The sequence below is a fragment of the Mya arenaria genome, chromosome 12 (genome assembly GCF_026914265.1).
Source record: "Mya arenaria isolate MELC-2E11 chromosome 12, ASM2691426v1".
Classification (NCBI taxonomy): Eukaryota; Metazoa; Mollusca; class Bivalvia; order Myida; family Myidae; genus Mya; species Mya arenaria.
This window is the reverse complement of record NC_069133.1, coordinates 52,364,823-52,384,151: the sequence shown is the minus strand read 5'-3', so window position 1 is coordinate 52,384,151 and position 19,329 is coordinate 52,364,823. Positions and strand designations below refer to the sequence as shown.

The 19,329-nt window shown below is 36.0% G+C and overlaps 2 protein-coding genes across 4 annotated transcripts in view; both read right to left on the bottom strand.

The window, feature by feature from the left end:
* The window catches only part of LOC128211330 (glycerol-3-phosphate acyltransferase 1, mitochondrial-like), a 58,685-nt gene that overhangs the window by 14,715 nt on the left and 24,641 nt on the right, over positions 1–19,329 (bottom strand). For both annotated transcript variants that reach the window (XM_052916004.1, XM_052916005.1), the window contains exons 12-17: positions 18,794–18,876; positions 18,219–18,332; positions 6,531–6,729; positions 6,215–6,285; positions 5,718–5,872; positions 5,282–5,400 (exon numbers count right to left, since the gene is read on the bottom strand). In XM_052916004.1, the coding sequence (XP_052771964.1) occupies positions 5,282–5,400; positions 5,718–5,872; positions 6,215–6,285; positions 6,531–6,729; positions 18,219–18,332; positions 18,794–18,876 (741 nt within the window). The remainder of the gene's footprint in view (positions 1–5,281; positions 5,401–5,717; positions 5,873–6,214; positions 6,286–6,530; positions 6,730–18,218; positions 18,333–18,793; positions 18,877–19,329) is intronic.
* On the bottom strand, positions 13,271–17,130 carry LOC128211331 (uncharacterized). Of its 2 annotated transcripts, XM_052916008.1 has the most exons (3): positions 16,920–17,130; positions 15,024–15,245; positions 13,271–14,186 (listed from the first exon to the last, which is right to left on the bottom strand). In XM_052916008.1, the coding sequence occupies exons 2-3, from the start codon at positions 15,222–15,224 to the stop codon at positions 13,965–13,967; spliced, it is 423 nt and encodes a 140-aa protein (XP_052771968.1). In that variant the 5' UTR covers positions 15,225–15,245; positions 16,920–17,130; the 3' UTR covers positions 13,271–13,964. The 2 variants fall into 2 exon arrangements, with proteins under 2 accessions (XP_052771968.1, XP_052771967.1); XM_052916007.1 differs by lacking the exon at positions 16,920–17,130 and having other exon boundaries at positions 15,024–15,385.

The window sequence follows — 19,329 nt, the reverse complement described above, 5'->3', positions numbered from 1 at the left end:
GGCATTGCAGTTGTTATGTTGGTACAGCATAACTCTTACTGTTATATAAGAGGGGGGCATTGTAGTTGTTATGTAGGTACAGTATAGCACTTACTGTTATATAAGAGTGGGGCATTGCAGTTGTTATGTTGGTACAGTATAGCTCTTACTGTTATATAAGAGGGGGGCATTGTAGTTGTTATGTAGGTACAGTACAGCACTTACTGTTATATAAGAGGGGGGCATTGCAGTTGTTATGTAGGTACAGTAGAGCACTTACTGTTATATAAGAGGGGGGCATTGCAGTTGTTATGTAGGTACAGTACAGCACTTACTGTTATATAAGAGGGGGCATTGTAGTTGTTATGTTGGTACAGTATAGCTCTTACTGTTATATAAGAGGGGGCATTGTAGTTGTTATGTTGGTACAGTATAGCTCTTACTGTTATATAAGAGTGGGGCATTGCAGTTGTTATGTTGGTACAGTATAGCTCTTACTGTTATATAAGAGTGGGGCATTGCAGTTGTTATGTTGGTACAGTATAGCTCTTACTGTTATATAAGAGGGAGCATTGTAGTTGTTATGTTGGTACAGTATAGCTCTTACTGTTATATAAGAGTGGGGCATTGCAGTTGTTATGTAGGTACAGTATAGCTCTTACTGTTATATAAGAGGGGGCATTGCAGTTGTTATGTTGGTACAGCATAACTCTTACTGTTATATAAGAGGGGGGCATTGTAGTTGTTATGTAGGTACAGTACAGCACTTACTGTTATATAAGAGTGGGGCATTGCAGTTGTTATGTTGGTACAGTATAGCTCTTACTGTTATATATGAGGGGGGCATTGTAGTTGTTATGTAGGTACAGTACAGCACTTACTGTTATATAAGAGGGGGGCATTGCAGTTGTTATGTAGGTACAGTAGAGCACTTACTGTTATATAAGAGGGGGGCATTGCAGTTGTTATGTAGGTACAGTACAGCACTTACTGTTATATAAGAGGGGGCATTGTAGTTGTTATGTTGGTACAGTATAGCTCTTACTGTTATATAAGAGGGAGCATTGTAGTTGTTATGTTGGTACAGTATAGCTCTTACTGTTATATAAGAGTGGGGCATTGCAGTTGTTATGTTGGTACAGTATAGCTCTTACTGTTATATAAGAGGGAGCATTGTAGTTGTTATGTTGGTACAGTATAGCTCTTACTGTTATATAAGAGTGGGGCATTGCAGTTGTTATGTTGGTACAGTATAGCTCTTACTGTTATATAAGAGGGGGGCATTGTAGTTGTTATGTTGGTACAGTATAGCTCTTACTGTTATATAAGAGTGGGGCATTGCAGTTGTTATGTTGGTACAGTATAGCTCTTACTGTTATATAAGAGGGGGGCATTGTAGTTGTTATGTAGGTACAGTACAGCACTTACTGTTATATAAGAGGGGGGCATTGCAGTTGTTATGTAGGTACAGTAGAGCACTTACTGTTATATAAGAGGGGGGCATTGCAGTTGTTATGTAGGTACAGTACAGCACTTACTGTTATATAAGAGGGGGGCATTGTAGTTGTTATGTAGGTACAGTACAGCACTTACTGTTATATAAGAGGGGGCATTGTAGTTGTTATGTTGGTACAGTATAGCTCTTACTGTTATATAAGAGGGGGGCATTGCAGTTGTTATGTAGGTACAGTATAGCTCTTACTGTTATATAAGAGGGGGGCATTGCAGTTGTTATGTAGGTACAGTATAACTCTTACTGTTATATATGAGGGGGGCATTGCAGTTGTTATGTAGGTACAGTATAGCTCTTACTGTTATATATGAGGGGGGCATTGCAGTTGTTATGTTGGTACAGTATAGCTCTTACTGTTATATAAGAGGGGGGCATTGCAGTTGTTATGTAGGTACAGTATAGCTCTTACTGTTATATATGAGGGGGCATTGCAGTTGTTATGTAGGTACAGTATAGCTCTTACTGTTATATAAGAGGGGTGCATTGCAGTTGTTATGTTGGTACAGTATAGCTCTTACTGTTATATAAGAGGGGAACATTGCAGTTGTTATGTAGGTACAGTATAGCTCTTACTGTTATATATGAGGGGGGCATTGCAGTTGTTATGTAGGTACAGTATAGCTCTTACTGTTATATAAGAGGTGGCATTGTAGTTGTTATGTAGGTACAGTACAGCACTTACTGTTATATAAGAGGGGGCATTGTAGTTGTTTTGTGGGAAAAGTACAGCACTTACTGTTATATAAGAGGGGGGCATTGCAGTTGTTATGTAGGTACAGTATAGCTCTTACTGTTATATATGAGGGGGCATTGCAGTTGTTATGTTGGTACAGTATAACTCTTACTGTTATATAAGAGGGGGCATTGTAGTTGTTATGTTGGTACAGTATAGCTCTTACTGCAATATAAGAGGGGGGCATTGCAGTTGTTATGTAGGTACAGTATAGCTCTTACTGTTATATATGAGGGGGCATTGCAGTTGTTATGTAGGTACAGTATAGCTCTTACTGTTATATAAGAGGGGGCATTGTAGTTGTTATGTTGGTACAGTATAGCTCTTACTGTTATATAAGAGGGGGCATTGCAGTTGTTATGTTGGTACAGTATAGCTCTTACTGTTATATATGAGGGGGCATTGCAGTTGTTATGTTGGTACAGTATAGCTCTTACTGTTATATATGAGGGGGCATTGCAGTTGTTATGTAGGTACAGTATAGCTCTTACTGTTATATAAGAGGGGGCATTGTAGTTGTTATGTTGGTACAGTATAGCTCTTACTGTTATATAAGAGGGGGCATTGCAGTTGTTATGTTGGTACAGTATAGCTCTTACTGTTATATATGAGGGGGCATTGCAGTTGTTATGTTGGTACAGTATAGCTCTTACTGTTATATATGAGGGGGCATTGTAGTTGTTATGTAGGTACAGTACAGCACTTACTGTTATATAAGAGGGGGCATTGTAGTTGTTATGTAGGTACAGTATAGCTCTTACTGTTATATATGAGGGGGCATTGTAGTTGTTATGTTGGTACAGTATAGCTCTTACTGTTATATAAGAGGGGGCATTGCAGTTGTTATGTAGGTACAGTATAGCTCTTACTGTTATATATGAGGGGGCATTGCAGTTGTTATGTTGGTACAGTATAGCTCTTACTGTTATATAAGAGGGGTGCATTGCAGTTGTTATGTTGGTACAGTATAGCTCTTACTGTTATATAAGAGGGGAACATTGCAGTTGTTATGTAGGTACAGTATAGCTCTTACTGTTATATATGAGGGGGGCATTGCAGTTGTTATGTAGGTACAGTATAGCTCTTACTGTTATATAAGAGGTGGCATTGTAGTTGTTATGTAGGTACAGTACAGCACTTACTGTTATATAAGAGGGGGCATTGTAGTTGTTTTGTGGGAAAAGTACAGCACTTACTGTTATATAAGAGGGGGGCATTGCAGTTGTTATGTTGGTACAGTACAGCACTTACTGTTATATAAGAGGGGGCATTGTAGTTGTTATGTAGGTACAGTACAGCACTTACTGTTATATAAGAGGGGGCATTGTAGTTGTTATGTAGGTACAGTACAGCACTTACTGTTATATAAGAGGGGGCATTGTAGTTGTTATGTAGGTACAGTACAGCACTTACTGTTATATAAGAGGGGGGGGCATTGCAGTTGTTATGTTGGTACAGTATAGCTCTTACTGTTATATATGAGGGGCATTGCAGTTGTTATGTTGGTACAGTATAGCTCTTACTGTTACTGTGAAATCATTAATGTTCGTGGGGCACTAATGTTCGTGGTTTTCGTGGGTTGGGTGATCCACGAATTCAAGATCCCACGAAATATAGACCCTTTATTCTCTTTTTCAATTGCCTTGTTACGTACATACTCTAGTATATTCTTTACAGAGGTCGCAGTATACAGCGTAAATACCGAACTCACTGTATATCTTACTATAATTGTTTTGGTAATATATTATAACTGCCTTTAACAAATAATAAACCAAATCATTTCATTGTGTTAACCAAATATCGAACACGTGCTGTAGCGTGTGCTGTTCATGAAAATCTCCAGGTTTACAAGATGTGAGTGTCGGTACTCGATTTTTTTTCTTTAATGAAATATTTAATCGATTACATTGATTGTTTGTACTCAAATGTACGCCCCTTCTCGGTGTTTTCACAGTTTGCCAAATTCTTTAATTGATATCAATGGCTTCGCCTTCCTTGATCATCTTTGATCAGGGACCATCTTCTTTTATGACCCTAATTTCCAATTAAATCGATAATTGACATGGGTATAGGCTCTTATTGGCATGTTGTACCACTAAAGCGAGTGTCATAAACCGTGCGACGTAGTAGACGAAAATCACGTGCCCAGCGCGTGGAGATTATGCAGACTAATTAGGACGATCGCAGTTTCGGATTTTTTTTCAAAAATGAAAAACCACGAATTCAAGTACCCACGAAAATGTAAATTTTCAGAAAACCACGAAATTTCATGCCAACGAATATAAATGATTTCACAGTATATAAGAGGGGGGCATTGCAGTTGTTATGTTGGTACAGTAAAGCTCTTACTGTTATATATGAGGGGGCATTGTAGTTGTTATGTAGGTACAGTATAACTCTTACTGTTATATAAGAGGGGGGCATTGCAGTTGTTATGTTGGTACAGTATAGCTCTTACTGTTATATATGAGGGGGGCATTGTAGTTGTTATGTTGGTACAGTATAGCTCTTACTGTTATATATGAGGGGGGCATTGTAGTTGTTATGTTGGTACAGTACAGCACTTACTGTTATATAAGAGGGGGCATTGTAGTTGTTATGTAGGTACAGTACAGCACTTACTGTTATATAAGAGGGGGGCATTGTAGTTGTTATGTTGGTACAGTACAGCACTTACTGTTATATAAGAGGGGGCATTGTAGTTGTTATGTAGGTACAGTACAGCACTTACTGTTATATATGAGGGGGGCATTGCAGTTGTTATGTTGGTACAGTACAGCACTTACTGTTATATAAGAGGGGGCATTGTAGTTGTTATGTAGGTACAGTACAGCACTTACTGTTATATAAGAGGGAGCATTGTAGTTGTTATGTAGGTACAGTACAACACTTACTGTACTGTTATATACAAGGGGGCATTGTAGTTTTTATGTAGGTACAGTACAGTACTTACCAGTACTGTTATATAAGAAGGGGCATTATACTGGTTATGTAGGAACAGCACTGCACTCATTATACTATATATCAATCTCTTAAACTACAAACTAAACTCTCACCTAGAATACTCTCCAACAGGAAGACAGAAATGACCTGGTTGGCATAGTAACTCATTTCAAACACATATGGCATATCAACACATGGGATCAATTTGTCTTCTTCATTCTTTTCATCTTTTCTGGAAAAAATACAAAAAAATGCTTTAAGAATGAAACCTACCTTAGTAAATTTACTCTTCACTACTGAGTCAATTTGATAATAAAAGCATTGCAGGTTTATAAAGTTATGGATGCGAAATATTGATAAAAATTGTATCTGTTTTATATAAAGGTATTTGTCCAATTTATTATTAATTCAGTTTGTGCCATTCACTCAACAGGTGTTTTTTTTGCTCAAGATAAAAACATCATTAGCTTCAACAAGAGCACCTTGCCGCAAATTCCAATGCATTTCTTTAGATACAGTAAAAAAGGGGCATAACTCAGTAATTATTACTTTTCGCTGACTAGATGTTCCCCCAGAAGTTTTGAAGCATACAACAGTATGTCCTTAGAGGGGGTACTTCCGGCGAATCCAAGGTCACGACCCCTGAGAAGAATCTCACCCCTTAGCCATGTCAGCCGACCAGATAACTCGCTCACACTTCCACCCTGGGAATATTACAAATCAATTTTACAGATGGCCAATTTTTTTACATTTGCTTCAAACACGGAGTCAGTTTATACACTGGCTCATAGCAAATCAAAGAAGCTGTCCCATTACAGAATTGTCAGTTTAGGACTCGGTAAATTGTCTTCATTTCAAAATGGCGGCACCCAAGACAATGGCTGACCTCATATAGACACTGTATACGATGTACTATGTTGTCAAAGATAGAGTAGAAGTACAGTATGATATGTTATCTGTATATTAAACTCTTGATATACTCAATAACTATTGAAACTCTCATATAATTTACATAACAAACATTTATATGGTGGAACACTAGTCACCTGTCTATTGGACGTGAGGAACATGAAGGCTACAAGGTGGGTACTCATCACAGCCAGGCTCCGTGTACACGCTGCAACAGAACAAGTTTACTTCTTAAGGCATAAACATTGGGTATAATTTATCCGATCAAACATGTATATTCTAAAATAATGGGGTTCTTTTTTAATCGATTTAAGTAACCTAATTCTAAATTGTATGAAAGCTTAAGTTATTGTTTTTAAAGTTGAAAATTTGATGCATCAATGCTAAAGAAAATAGTAGTTACATTTTCAAATGAAATCCCTTTACAGCCGAAACAAACCAAACTCCACCTACTGTGAACAACATGTGAGCCAATGTTGTTGATCAGTTGCCTCTCATCCTCAATAGCAACATCAGTCCCGTACAGCGACATGGTGCTAGCAGATGGGAACAGGCTCCTAGGGGACGTTGAGAGAGGGGACGCCGGAGCACTCCCCTCCCCAGAGACACCCTCCCTGGGGCTACTGGCACGGGAACATGACTCCATACATTCCTGTAGAGTATAAATAACAAACTTATGCTGCTAGGAGATGGGAAACAGTTTCCTTTCCAATATTAAAGGAACATACGGTTTCCTTTCCAATATTAAAGGAACATACGGTCTAACTACTTCAAATTTTGAAATCACACTGTAAGACATAGTTCATAACCAACTCAAATGGAAATTTGGGCCGTTCAAAACATCGGATCACTCAATATTTTAGTTGGGTCACGGTGTGCTCTTATGATTGCAGTGTTTCTGTATAAGCTTTCATTTCCAAGTCACCAGTTCATTGTAATGCTTTGTTATGATATGTATGTTTGTTATTCATTTCGGAAAATAACTCATTAAGCTTATTCTCAAGTTATCATATATCTACTTTAAATAAAATTCTTGTATCTTGTTCTTTGCATATAAATCGATTGTATCATTTCCTCAAAGAAAAAAACTGTACAAATGTCTTCCAGTGTTTTAAGGAAATTGGGCTGGGTCCTTTGGACTAAAATAAGGAATTCCAATATTGCCTAGAAATGAAAATCAAAGGACTGAAGGTCCTGAGAGTTGCCAAGAGAAGTTTCTTGCAGATGCATTGCTAAATGAAGCTTATATGAGTAAACAAAAGTTTTGTAAATATTTGACGAAAGGTTCTAGATTTTTAGCAGACATGAGACATGTAATATTGTCATGGTTTGAAAGAACTATACACAGTTGTTCAGCACATGAAGATGATGTGACATATATATACAAGATCCAGGTCCCTACCTATAAGGTCAAGATCACACTTGGAGGGAGACAAACAGCTGTATACAATTGTCGGATGTAAAATCACTTGCAGTTACAAGTCTTGCATAAAACAGTTGAAATCAGTGTGACCTTGACGTTGATGAAGTGGTTATAGTGACAAAAAAAAAAAATTGTGGACTTTTCTTTTATTTTTATCAAGAAAATAGATACATTGCACATTAAGTATGATTTGGTAAAAAATCAGAGGTAACAAAATAGTGAATATTTAACCTGTTTACTGGCCTAAATGGCACACAGTAGCTCAGGGGCCGTATTCATAAAGCTCCTAAGGAAAATCTTAAACTTAAGTGAACATTTCAGATGCGGATTTCCAATTTATTTTTAAGCAAACGTCAAAGAAACTTTTCATGCTTATGAAAAACATAGTTTTGCATATGAATGCAAAGTTTCATTGAAGTATTATGGGTAAAAAAGTGAGAAATCTGCAATGGAAATGTTCACTTAAGTTTAAGATTTTCCTTAGGAGCTTTATGAATATGGCTTGAGCCTGTACAAGACACTTAGTAACTAAAGTTTCATCTAGATCCAAACTGTTTGAAATTCAATCCATAGATTTTATTACCAAAGGTTGGGGAAGTGTTTTAAGTTGGAAGTAAATATAATAGTTTTCATGTGCACACTTGGCCTGGGAGTGAAGGGGTTATTTTTTCTAAGCCTTTGAAGATATGAGATGAAGAAACAAGAGGCACATCAGTGCCTGTGCTCCACTGGCCAAAAGGTTCAAGCAAAGACCACCTAACGAACATTTTCGTCAAGTTTCATAGAAATACAATCATCAATTTTTGAGGAGAAGTTATTTGAATTTTTTTTTTACTTTAATAGCTCTGGCTGCCATGTTGTGCAGTGGACCGAAATGATTTGGGCAATTTGAGTAAAGGAGCACCAAACAAACATTTCTGTCAAGTTTTATCGAAAAAAGGTCATCGGTTTCGACGACAAGTCGTATAAAGTTTTTTTTTATTTTTTAGCTCTGGCAGCCATGGTGTGCAGTGGACTGGAACCATTTAACAAATTTTGGTTAATGACCACCCAAGGAACATTTCTGTCAAGTTTCATCAAAATCTGATCATCGGTTAACATTTAATCTGAATAGATTATGAAGCAAATATCTAACCTGAACAAGAACTGACGAGATAGAATCGACTTGGTGTTTCACTTACACTTTACGGCCATTTAAGTTACTAAAAATAGCTGTTTCATAAACTTTCAGAATGTCACTTAAACGAAAATTAATGTTCAGTCTATATATACTTTCCTATGTATAAATGTAAGGTTTTTTAATTGATCTTTTTGTGAGAACTTTATGCTTATATTTTTACTCATAAATTATTTTTGTTTAAAAATTATTTCAAGATGCTATACGTGAAAATATAAGACATTATTTTTTTTTCTATTAAAGGGAGGTAATTCAGTAATAAAATGTAATCAAAGCTATTAAAGCATGGCATTTCTTTTCTAACCATGTTGATATTATTACAGTCTATTCAAGCAAGATGCCTTTTGTTTTTACATAGTACCCATAGGTTCTGAAAAACAAGGAGCACTATTCCCAACAGAAGGATGTCACTCCCTATCACTGCATGAGCATCATAATAAAGAAATGTTTACTCAAACTGCAAGCTGCTCAATTGAAATAGGTATTTACCTCAAGCAGACAGTTTTATAATGTGGCAAAATAGTCGGACTACTAGATTGTCATTCGGACTAGTAAAATATGCCATTATGCTAGTCCAACTGGCTAGTAGGTTAAAATGTTTTTCGTGAAGACTGCGGACGAGAAGTCCTTAAAGGTTTTTCTATTTTTAACTCTCGCAGCCATGTTGTGCAGCGGACCGGAACCATTTGGGCAATTTTGGTTAAAGGGCATCCCGATGAACATTTATGTAAAGTTTTATCAAAATCTGATAATCGGTTTCTGAGAAGATGTAGTTTAACATTTTTTTTCTATTCTTAGCTCTGGTGCCCATGTTGTGCAGCAGACCAGAACTGTTTGGGCTATTTTGGTTAAGGACTACCCAAGTAACATTTCTGTCAAGTTTCATTGCAATACGATCATCGGTTTCTGAGGAGAAGTCGTTTAAAGGTTTTTCTATTTTTACCTCTGGGGGCCATCTTGTGCAGTGGACCGAAACCATTGAAGCAAATTTGATAAAGGACCATCCAAGGAACATTTCTGTTAAGTTTCATCAAAATCTGATCATCGGTTTCTGAGATGTTCTTTAAAGGTTTTTCTAATTTTTTTTGCCCTGGCAGCCATGTTGTGCAGCGGACCGGAACCATTTGAGCAATTTTGGTTAAGGACCACCCAAGGAACAATTCTGTCAAGTTTCATCAAAATCTGCCTATCCGTTTCAGAGGAGATGTCGTTTAAAGATTTTGCTATTTTTAGCTGTGGCGGCCATATTGTGCAATGGACCAGAACCATTTGAGCAATTTTAATAAAGGACCACCCAAGGAACATTACTGTCAAGTTTCATCAAAATCTGCCTAACCGTTTTAGAGGAGATGTCGTTTAAAGATTTTGCTATTTTTAGCTCTGGCGGCCATATTGTGCAATGGACCGGAACCATTTGAGCAATTTTGGTAAAGGACCACCAAAGGAACATTCCTGTGAAGTTTTGTCAAAATCCGCTTATCAGTTTCAGAGGAGATGTCGTTTAAAGTAAAAGTTTACGCACGCACTCACGACGGACAATCTGTGACGACATAAGCTCCATGGCCTTCGGCCAGTGGAGCTAAAAAAACAATGACTAGATTGGCATAGAATCTGCTTGAAATACTGGTTAGAATGAGATTGTACATACAAGATGGTGTAAAAGTAATACAAGTACAAGGTTTATGTTGTACATTATCAGTTTTGTAAAATAGTATGTCTCGTGTTTCACATAAAACACTGTTTGTAAAACAAGTTGCTGCCTGTATGCAATATGGCCTATTAACATCTTGATTAACCTTAAATTTGACCTTTGACTTTGAAGGATGATCTTGGCTTTGATATGTTGCCATTAATTATGTGTACTAACACTAACCCGCGACACTATTAACCCATTATCTGATAAGACACATTTTGATGCATCCGAGAAATGTTAAAAATGGAGCATGTTCTTCTTAAGGAGCAAATGCTCACTTTTTAAAAAGGTTTTCAAAACTGTTAGAAATTCAATTTTTCTTTTGCAAAGCATTTCAAAAATTTATAACCAAGTGTAGAAAATAATGTCATCATCCAAATATAGCATATCGGGTAATGGGTAAATGATGTACTATGAAAGCAGTTGTATTCCTGTTATATTAATTTAAGGTTAGCAAAAAAAAAAATTGGCTTGAAAAAATATCTAAGTTGAATGAAACAAAGATAAACAGACAACGATATGTACAGTATAGTAAAAGTTTAGTCATAACATAGAAAGAAATCATAGGCAACATAATAAGCAAATGACATATCAATAGTTTGTAAGATATGTGAAATGACATACACTCAGTCAAAGTTCTAACCGATCACTTCTTAAACTGGATTTTTTTTAAAACTATATTTCTGTCCTGTCTGAAAAATTAGTAATTGTCTCAGCTGATGTAAACTTGGCAAAACTCCTAATCGGTCACTTAGTAAAGTAACTTTACTGAAAAATGCATAAAGTGTCAACAATATACAGTTCAGTATTCTATTTTCCCCATCTCGTGGCAATATTCTTAGAAAATTTCAGCTAAATCGAAGCTTAAACGGCAGAGAAAACACAGTTCATATGTGATTACTCCTAATCCAAAAGTCACAAGGAAAAGAAATTACAATGCAAATTCCATAGGGAATCACATTTTTCATTGATTTTGTATTTTTAAAATCTTTTGACACAGTCTCTGTTTCACATAGAAGGTAATGTTAAAGTTGAACATTTTTTTTTAACTTATTAAGCCATTGGTGACTGTGTATCAGTCTCACATGTCATGTAATATCATTTTAAAGTGACAAAGGGTGGTATTTTTTATTTTTCTTCCTTTATACGCTATGTTAGATTTTGTGACTTTTATTATTGATAGTGTTGTCATTTGAGACACTGTATCTTTTTGATGAAGCGTAGTACGTGAACCAAGTTTTCACAGCATGTGTACGAGATAATGGTCTTTTCATAAATCTTATTTGTAATTAAGCTTATTGTACAGGGAAGGGAATATTAGAAGATTACCTAGGTGACCGATTAGGAGTTTTGTTGAGTGTATTCAGCAAAACAACTCTTTAATACAACTACCTGTCTTAGATAGGTAGTGGTCAATTAGGGAAGGTGTCACCAAGAGCATGTAAAAAGAATGCAGACAGCTGTAGCTGGAATTTGGCAAAAGCAAATTCAATTTTTAAAGCCTGGTATAATAAAATGCGAGTATTCCTGTACTCCTTGTATTTAACTAAAGTACATTTAAAACTTAACTACTAGTAGACATGCATATATGGTACATGGACGCCTCCACTCAATTGGTGTGTGAAAATCAAGGTAGAATGTGAAGGTCAAGGTCAGAATGATAGTGATACATGACACTTCACAATCCAAAAATGCAACCACAAGCCAAGTTTGGTGATCGTAGGCCATATAGTATAGGAGATATGCACTGACAAAGATTTAAAAGTAATTCTGCTGATGAATATTCAATCTTTCAAACACGAAAAAAAACCTATATCGTCTGGTAAAAGTAATGACCAAAAACGTTATAGATGAAATCATTTTTAGTAAAAGAGGTAGATTTTTTCCTACAATATGTAATTGAACTAGAACTCTGACCAAGTGAGCTCTACCATTGTATGAAGTAAATATGAAATTCCATCCAGTAGTTTTCAAGTTATGCTCCAGACAAGTAAAAGTACCAAAGGACAATAGCTCCATAATTAGCAAATTAAGAGTTATGGTTCTTGTACACTGCACTTCATCTCATTGAGTTTTAACATTGTATGAAGTATTATGAAATTCCATCCAGTAGTTTCCAAGTTTTGCTCTGGACAAGAAAAAGTAACAAAGGGCAATAACTCTGTAATTAAGCAAATTACTGCACTTCCTATCATTGAACTTTACCATTGTATGATGTTTTATGAAATTCCATACAGTAGTTTTCAAGTTATGTTCCGGACAAGACAAAGTAACAAAGGTCAATAACTCCATAATTAGGTAAATTAGAGCTATGGTTCTTGTACACTGCATTTCTTCCCATTGAGCTTTACTATTGTATGAAGTTTTATCAAATTCCATTAACTCATTATCTCCTAGAGACACATTATTGCACAATTATTGTGGCTGATGTTTGAAGAAATTGTGAGAAATAGAGCATTTGCTCCTTAGGAGCAAATGCTCTATATCCCATAATGCCTTTAAAACCATTGAGATAAACCGATACTTCTAGCCTTCAAGATTATTTTTGGTTAGCTAAAAATATAAAAATGACGTCGGAATCTAAATATAGCATAGGGGATAATGTGTTAAGAAATACTGAAGTTATGGAAGAAAAACAAAAAAACGAATGGACGGACAGACAAACAGGGTGATTACTATAGGGCTCCCACATTGATGTGTGGGGGTCCCTAATTACACCAAAATGAATAAAGTGTGAGGATTTTAATGCCTCATGATTCCCACCCCAGATTGTAAATTAGTTTACGAACCGTTGCGTGCTTTACAATTGGCCAATTAAAAAGTACACAAGAGGTTGATTGGCACATTGCTGCTCTTGTTTCATACTGGTACCTTTAAAGTAAAATTGTAAAACGCGGCTGGTGGTTCACATAATGATTGACAGTTGTGGGCAGGAACTATGAGAAATAAAATTCTCAAATTGAATTCAAATGACTTTTATAATAGGTAAAATACGCCACTTTCACATCAAATAATGCATCAATCTGTCACATCAATGACAGATAGGTAATGTCCTCTAACAGACAAAGATAGATTTTTGTGTGTTTTAAAGTGAATTTTCATCAAGAATATTACTCTAAATAATGAAGATCAAATGTAAAGGTCAACGTCAGAAGGACATGAAACTGATGAAAGTGGAACGCTGCATTCAATATATGCATCCTCACACTAAGTTTGGTAATCCTAGGTGATAACTAGATCCTCGTTCGATTTAGTGAAGATTCCATCCTGTTCTGTGACTAAGCTTGATTCCACACCACCCAGGTCAAGAGCTAGCAAGTTTGGTAATTCTTGGTGATGGAATGATATAACAGGCAACACTATGAATGCTCCAGTGTATGAAAAGTAAACATCTCTAAACTATAAACTATGAACATGATTTTTCACTCATTAAAGGTGACCACAGACTGTCATGCTCCAGTGTATGAAAAGTAAACATCTCTAAACTATAAACTATGAACATGATTTTTCACTCATTAAAGGTGACCACAGACTGTCATGCTCCAGTGTATGAAAAGTAAACATCTCTAAACTATAAACTTTGAACATGATTTTTCACTCATTAAAGGTGACCACAGACTGTCCTTTGGCTATGAAATTCAGTGTTTTTGGTAGTTTGGCTGTAATGTCTTCCAACTGACACTGAAAGGCTGCAACTAGCACTTCGTTTGATACATTGAAGATTCCATCCTGTTCTGTGAGTAACTGGGATTCCACATCACCCAGGTCAAGTCCTAGAATGGTGGCCGTCATCTCGGTGTTTGGCATGTCAGTAACCTATATAAATAAAGTAGGGAATAACTCCGTTATTAAGCATAAAGGGGTTATGGTTCTTGTACACTGCACTTCCTTTCATTGAGCTCTACCATTGTATGCAGTATATGAAATTCCATCCGGTAGTTTTCAAGTTATGCACTGGACAAGAAAAAGTAACAAAGGGAAATAACTCTGTCATTAAGCAAACATGGGTTATGGTATTTGTAAACTGTACTTCCTCTAATTGAGCTCTACCATTGTTTAAAACTTTATCAAATATAATCTAGTAGTTGTCATAGTATGCTCTGGACAAAGTTTACACTATTAAACTATGGAACAAGGGGAGATAACTCTGCAACAAATTGACCAAGCGTTATAACCCTTGCAAAGTGCACAACTTCACATTGCTATCTATCTAAGTTGCAAGTTTCAATCAAATTCCTTCAATTCCTTTAATTCTTTCAAGTAGTTTTTAAGTTAGAGTATGGGACAAATACACTATCGAAATAGTTTGCATGCGTAATTGCCAGGGGTAGTATAAACATTTCATAAATGAAACGCTTGATGTTGATGGGACATCTTTACCTTAACATGGCCGCTAAAAAATGAGCGGCTTCCTGAGATGCAATATCATGTTAAATATGAAGTTTGTCAAATGGATGAAAAGTTAATGGCAATTTTACATCTTGAATGTGACCTTGACAAGTGGACCCTCAAAATGTGTGGGTCATTGAGATGCACCTTCATGCTAAAATTCAAGTCTGTGCATTGCAAATAGTTTAGGTAGATCAGAGGATTTGGAAAGGAACTTTTGCTCGAGTACATGTATGTTTGTATGTTCCAAGATATAGCATTTACCTCTATCTTTGTAAATTGTGTTGACGACAGGGATTCCTCATTGTTATATCTCTTGCTGTTGACAACAATATTGGTGATGGCAACAACATCCCCCAACACCACAGGCTCTGCTGCAATGTTGCGCCACAGGCTGACTTTCACCTTCCCAGTACGGTCCTCCACCGTAATGGTCCGCACATTCACCTCTTTGTCATTCACCATTACTGTAGTGGCAACGCTGTCCTGCAAGGAGAAATAACATCGACATCTTTGATGTGGCATAAAGAAGTTTTTGATTGCTTATTTTCAATCATCATCTTTTATGTATGCCAACATTTGTCTGCCTGTAAAGGGGCATTAAATTTGCACACAAAAAAAAACGTTAGTTATTACCCTGTCAAATTGTAACCATTGCGATGGTAAATAAAAGTATGTAGTTGAAACACCAATGCGCCCAAAGGGTCTTGTCACAAATAAATTTGACATTTGACCTTGAAGGATGACCTTGACTGTGTTATGTTACAAATGAATATCTGCAACTTAATGAGATACACATGCATGTCAAGTATCAATTCTGTATCTGCAATAGTTCAAAAGTTGACCTTTGACATTGAAGGATGACCTTGACCTTCAAATGTTACCACTGAAAATTGGTGGCTCCATCAGGTACACCTACATGCCAAATATGAAGTCACTAGCTGTATTAGTAGAATATATGACAATTAAGCTTTGTGACATTGAACTTTGACCTGCAACACATAATCTTGGATGTGGTTAACATTTCTGTAAAATTTAAAAAATCATTTATTCATGACGGGAGATATGGATCAGACACGAACATGTGTACGGCTAGACAGACACATAGGGCGAATCCTGTTACACTCTATCCAATAAGCTCTATGTATGGGTGATGGTATACTTTGTATAACAATTACGCAATCAATTTTTAAGTGTTCACTTTTATATATATACACTTTGAGAAAACACTTAGAATACACTTTGTGCTCAATACAGTCCAAAGGACTTAGAATCAAAGAAGCTCGACCAATAAAAATGAAAAAGTTAAAATCAAACTATTGATCAAACACACACTTAACAATTAAAATCTCGTTTCCAATATTCAAACACGCGTGATGTAAACACTTGATGAAAAAAGTCACAAGTGCTTCTCAAATACTTGCTTTACAATATTTTAACAATGTATCCAATATTCCAAACACCTCAAACTATTGATTATCAAACTCTTGATGTAAACAAAATGTTAATTGATCAGAATTAACCAGTCTTTAATATGTCAATTCAATACATGTCTGTGAGTGTGAACATCAATAAAAAAATCCCAAATGTACGTGTTTGATAATGGTGGTGGGGGCGAAGAGCGCAGTAAAATGATATTATCATTGATAACCTAAATTTAGCATGCGCACTCGAGTAACGTTAAGTAGAAATGCACGGAATACAACATACATATATAACCCGAGATAAACATAAGGCTTGGTTACGAAATTATTCCATGCATGCTAAAATGAACGAAGACGGATCGTTTTTCCGAAGTCGAATTCACGTAATTTGTGCAAAAATGGTTTGTTTAAAAATGCACAGAGAACATCAAACATAAATAACCTACGATAAAAAGAAAACTCAAGTGAATGACAATATATTCAAGTGCATGCAAACGGAACTGCTGATTGTCGATTCGTTGTTGTTGAACGAGGGCCGAGATTTTACAAAATGGCAGGCTCCGGTGTTGTTGAACGATGCCCAGAGTTTTTGAAAAATGACTGACTTCGGACGCTTTGTAAATTGTGCAGATATGTCACAAGACAAAAATAACAATGCACTGCTATGATTGTAAAATACTCAACACATACAATAAGAAATTGAAGGAAAAACAATTTGTTATAGTTGGCTACTTACCAGATATAGTTTGTGGTTTGTAGAAGAGTTAGCCCGGATTGAAGCTGGCGACGATTCCTCCGCGATATTTTAGTCGAACATTCAAAATGAATTGTATATAAATCACTTATGATAACAAACGTTTCTCGACGTTAATTTTTTTTAATTTCCATACGTTTATTTTAATGAAATAACAAAATAGCACGCCCGACACTTCACATTCATGGACTACTTTTAGCCGAAGTACCACAGAATTGGGCGGGTTTTGACAAGCTGGCGAGAAATTCAATGGACTACTTTTATTACCCGGTACTGCACAATTTGACAGAGGGGTGAGCGCAAGACTGTGCTAAGTGCATTCTTTATTGCTTTACACTTAACACAGTCTTGCGCTCACCCCTCTGACAATATGTAAAAGCATAAATTACTACGAGACAGGATAAATCATTTTTAATACCTTCATTTGACCAAAATGCAAATAATCGAGTTTCAGACTCGCACAATAAATGATTTATTAAGACACATCACACATAATAATTGAACTATGCATGTGGAAAACATGATAGATATGGAACTTCTTTCAGCGCGGCATTCTACCTGAATCAAGGGGTCCGCGAAAAATAGTGTAACTCTGAAATATGGTATCAAACATGACTCCAGAGAGTTTGCCTAAAGGCAACTCAAAAATGCTTTTACAGATAGCAATTTAAGTTTTGCTAAGAGACGCATTGTATGTTGGAACAGGAATCATTCCAACCTTTTAGATACTATTTTGTATGAGTCTGTTATGACGCTTGCGGTAAAAATAATCAGTTGCATACACAGGGGGAAGAAACAAATTTATATGTATGAAATACAGGCTAGAATAAATATAAATAATTTGTTTCTGCCCCTTGTGGCTGCATACAGTGATAGAACAATCATATCCCTGTTAATGTCATCAAATGACTTATTAAAACAAAAAGCAACAACAAGAAATCATATTTTTATTTTCAGTCAAATAGAATACATTAGAATGATATACCATTCGATTATTGTTATTAATCGATCAGATGGGATTTCTGATTAATCGATGTTGGAAATCCCAGCCGATTCCCCATCACCAATAACTATGTATTGTGTTTACACACTGTAACTGAACTTTGAACTTCAATGGACTGAACAAACAGACATTATGAAAAATAATTTCAATCAGACAGGGTTAAGTCCACCCATACATTGCCAAAGCAACGCAGTAGCACAGTCCATATGGCATTCACTGAAGAACTGACTCGAGGATAACATAAACCTATTACATCGTTTAACATCTTTATAACAAACCTTCAGAGAGAAAGGTTGGGCAAAATCCACTCGTACATTTCCAAAGTAGCACCGTAGGGCAAGCCATATAGCCTTCACCGCCCCCAGAAACGACTCTCGCTTCTTTTGAACACCCTGAATAAAAATAAGAAAAACATATTTAACAAAGATGTTTGGAAAATATTGATAAATACCATACTTCCTTTTGATTGAGAATTAACTTCTATGTACAAGTAGGTTTTGGACATATTCAAATCTTTCATTATCATTCAATCATGAGGTTATCTTAATGGTGACTGCAGTGGTTGACATAAGCATTTTGAAATTCTTGCTGGGTTTGCTCAATATTAAAATAATACTTCTAACAATTTCTTAAGCCAAGTTAATTTAATTTGGCATATGAAGTTGAATTGTTTGATCCTTAAGTCTTAATATCAATGACTGATAGGCCGTTATTTGAATTTTTTTTAAGGGATTTTACCTTTTTTAAATGAAGGTTAACATTGTCAACAGTTCAAAATGGAGCCAAACATTTAGTAATTGCACAGGTGTTAAGATTGAACAGAGTACCACAGAAACAAAGTGTGTTTTTGTACCATTTGTTCATTGTTGTAGTTCCCATCCAACAGTTTCTCATAGCTGATACTGACAGGCACCACATACACGTCCTCCACAATTCCTGGAAATATATCACCACATAACATGTGTATAACATGTGTAAACATGGGGCGGACTTTTCCTATTATTTTATTGGTCATGGTGAACAATTGGCCAAAGGTACAATGATGTTAACATTTTGAAATTTCAAATTTGAAAAAGAATGCTTGTAGACTTATTATAAAGATTCAGCAATACAGTCGAAACTCGCATGGTCAGAATCTGTTATCTCGATGTTCCGGTTATAACAACTTTTTTAAATATATGGGCTGGGTAAGATATTTGTGGTATGTCTGTTATATCAAGTATTCATTATCTCAAAGTTTTCCACAAGGTCCCAACAACTTCAATAGTGAGTTTTGACTGTACAATTAAATTCAGCTACACGATTCTTTAATGACAATGATAGTAAACTTCTATTATAACTAGAGCTGTCACAGGAGTGACGAATACCCCCAAATGCCGCCTGGACACA

Coding starts and splice junctions, on each gene's coding strand:
- LOC128211331 (XM_052916007.1), bottom strand. CDS start 15,284: ATGCCACATCAAAGATGTCGATGTTATTTCTCCTTGCAGGACAGCGTT. Junction 14,187..15,023: donor CACAATTTACAAAGATAGAG/GTAAATGCTATA, acceptor TTATTTATATAG/GTTACTGACATGCCAAACAC.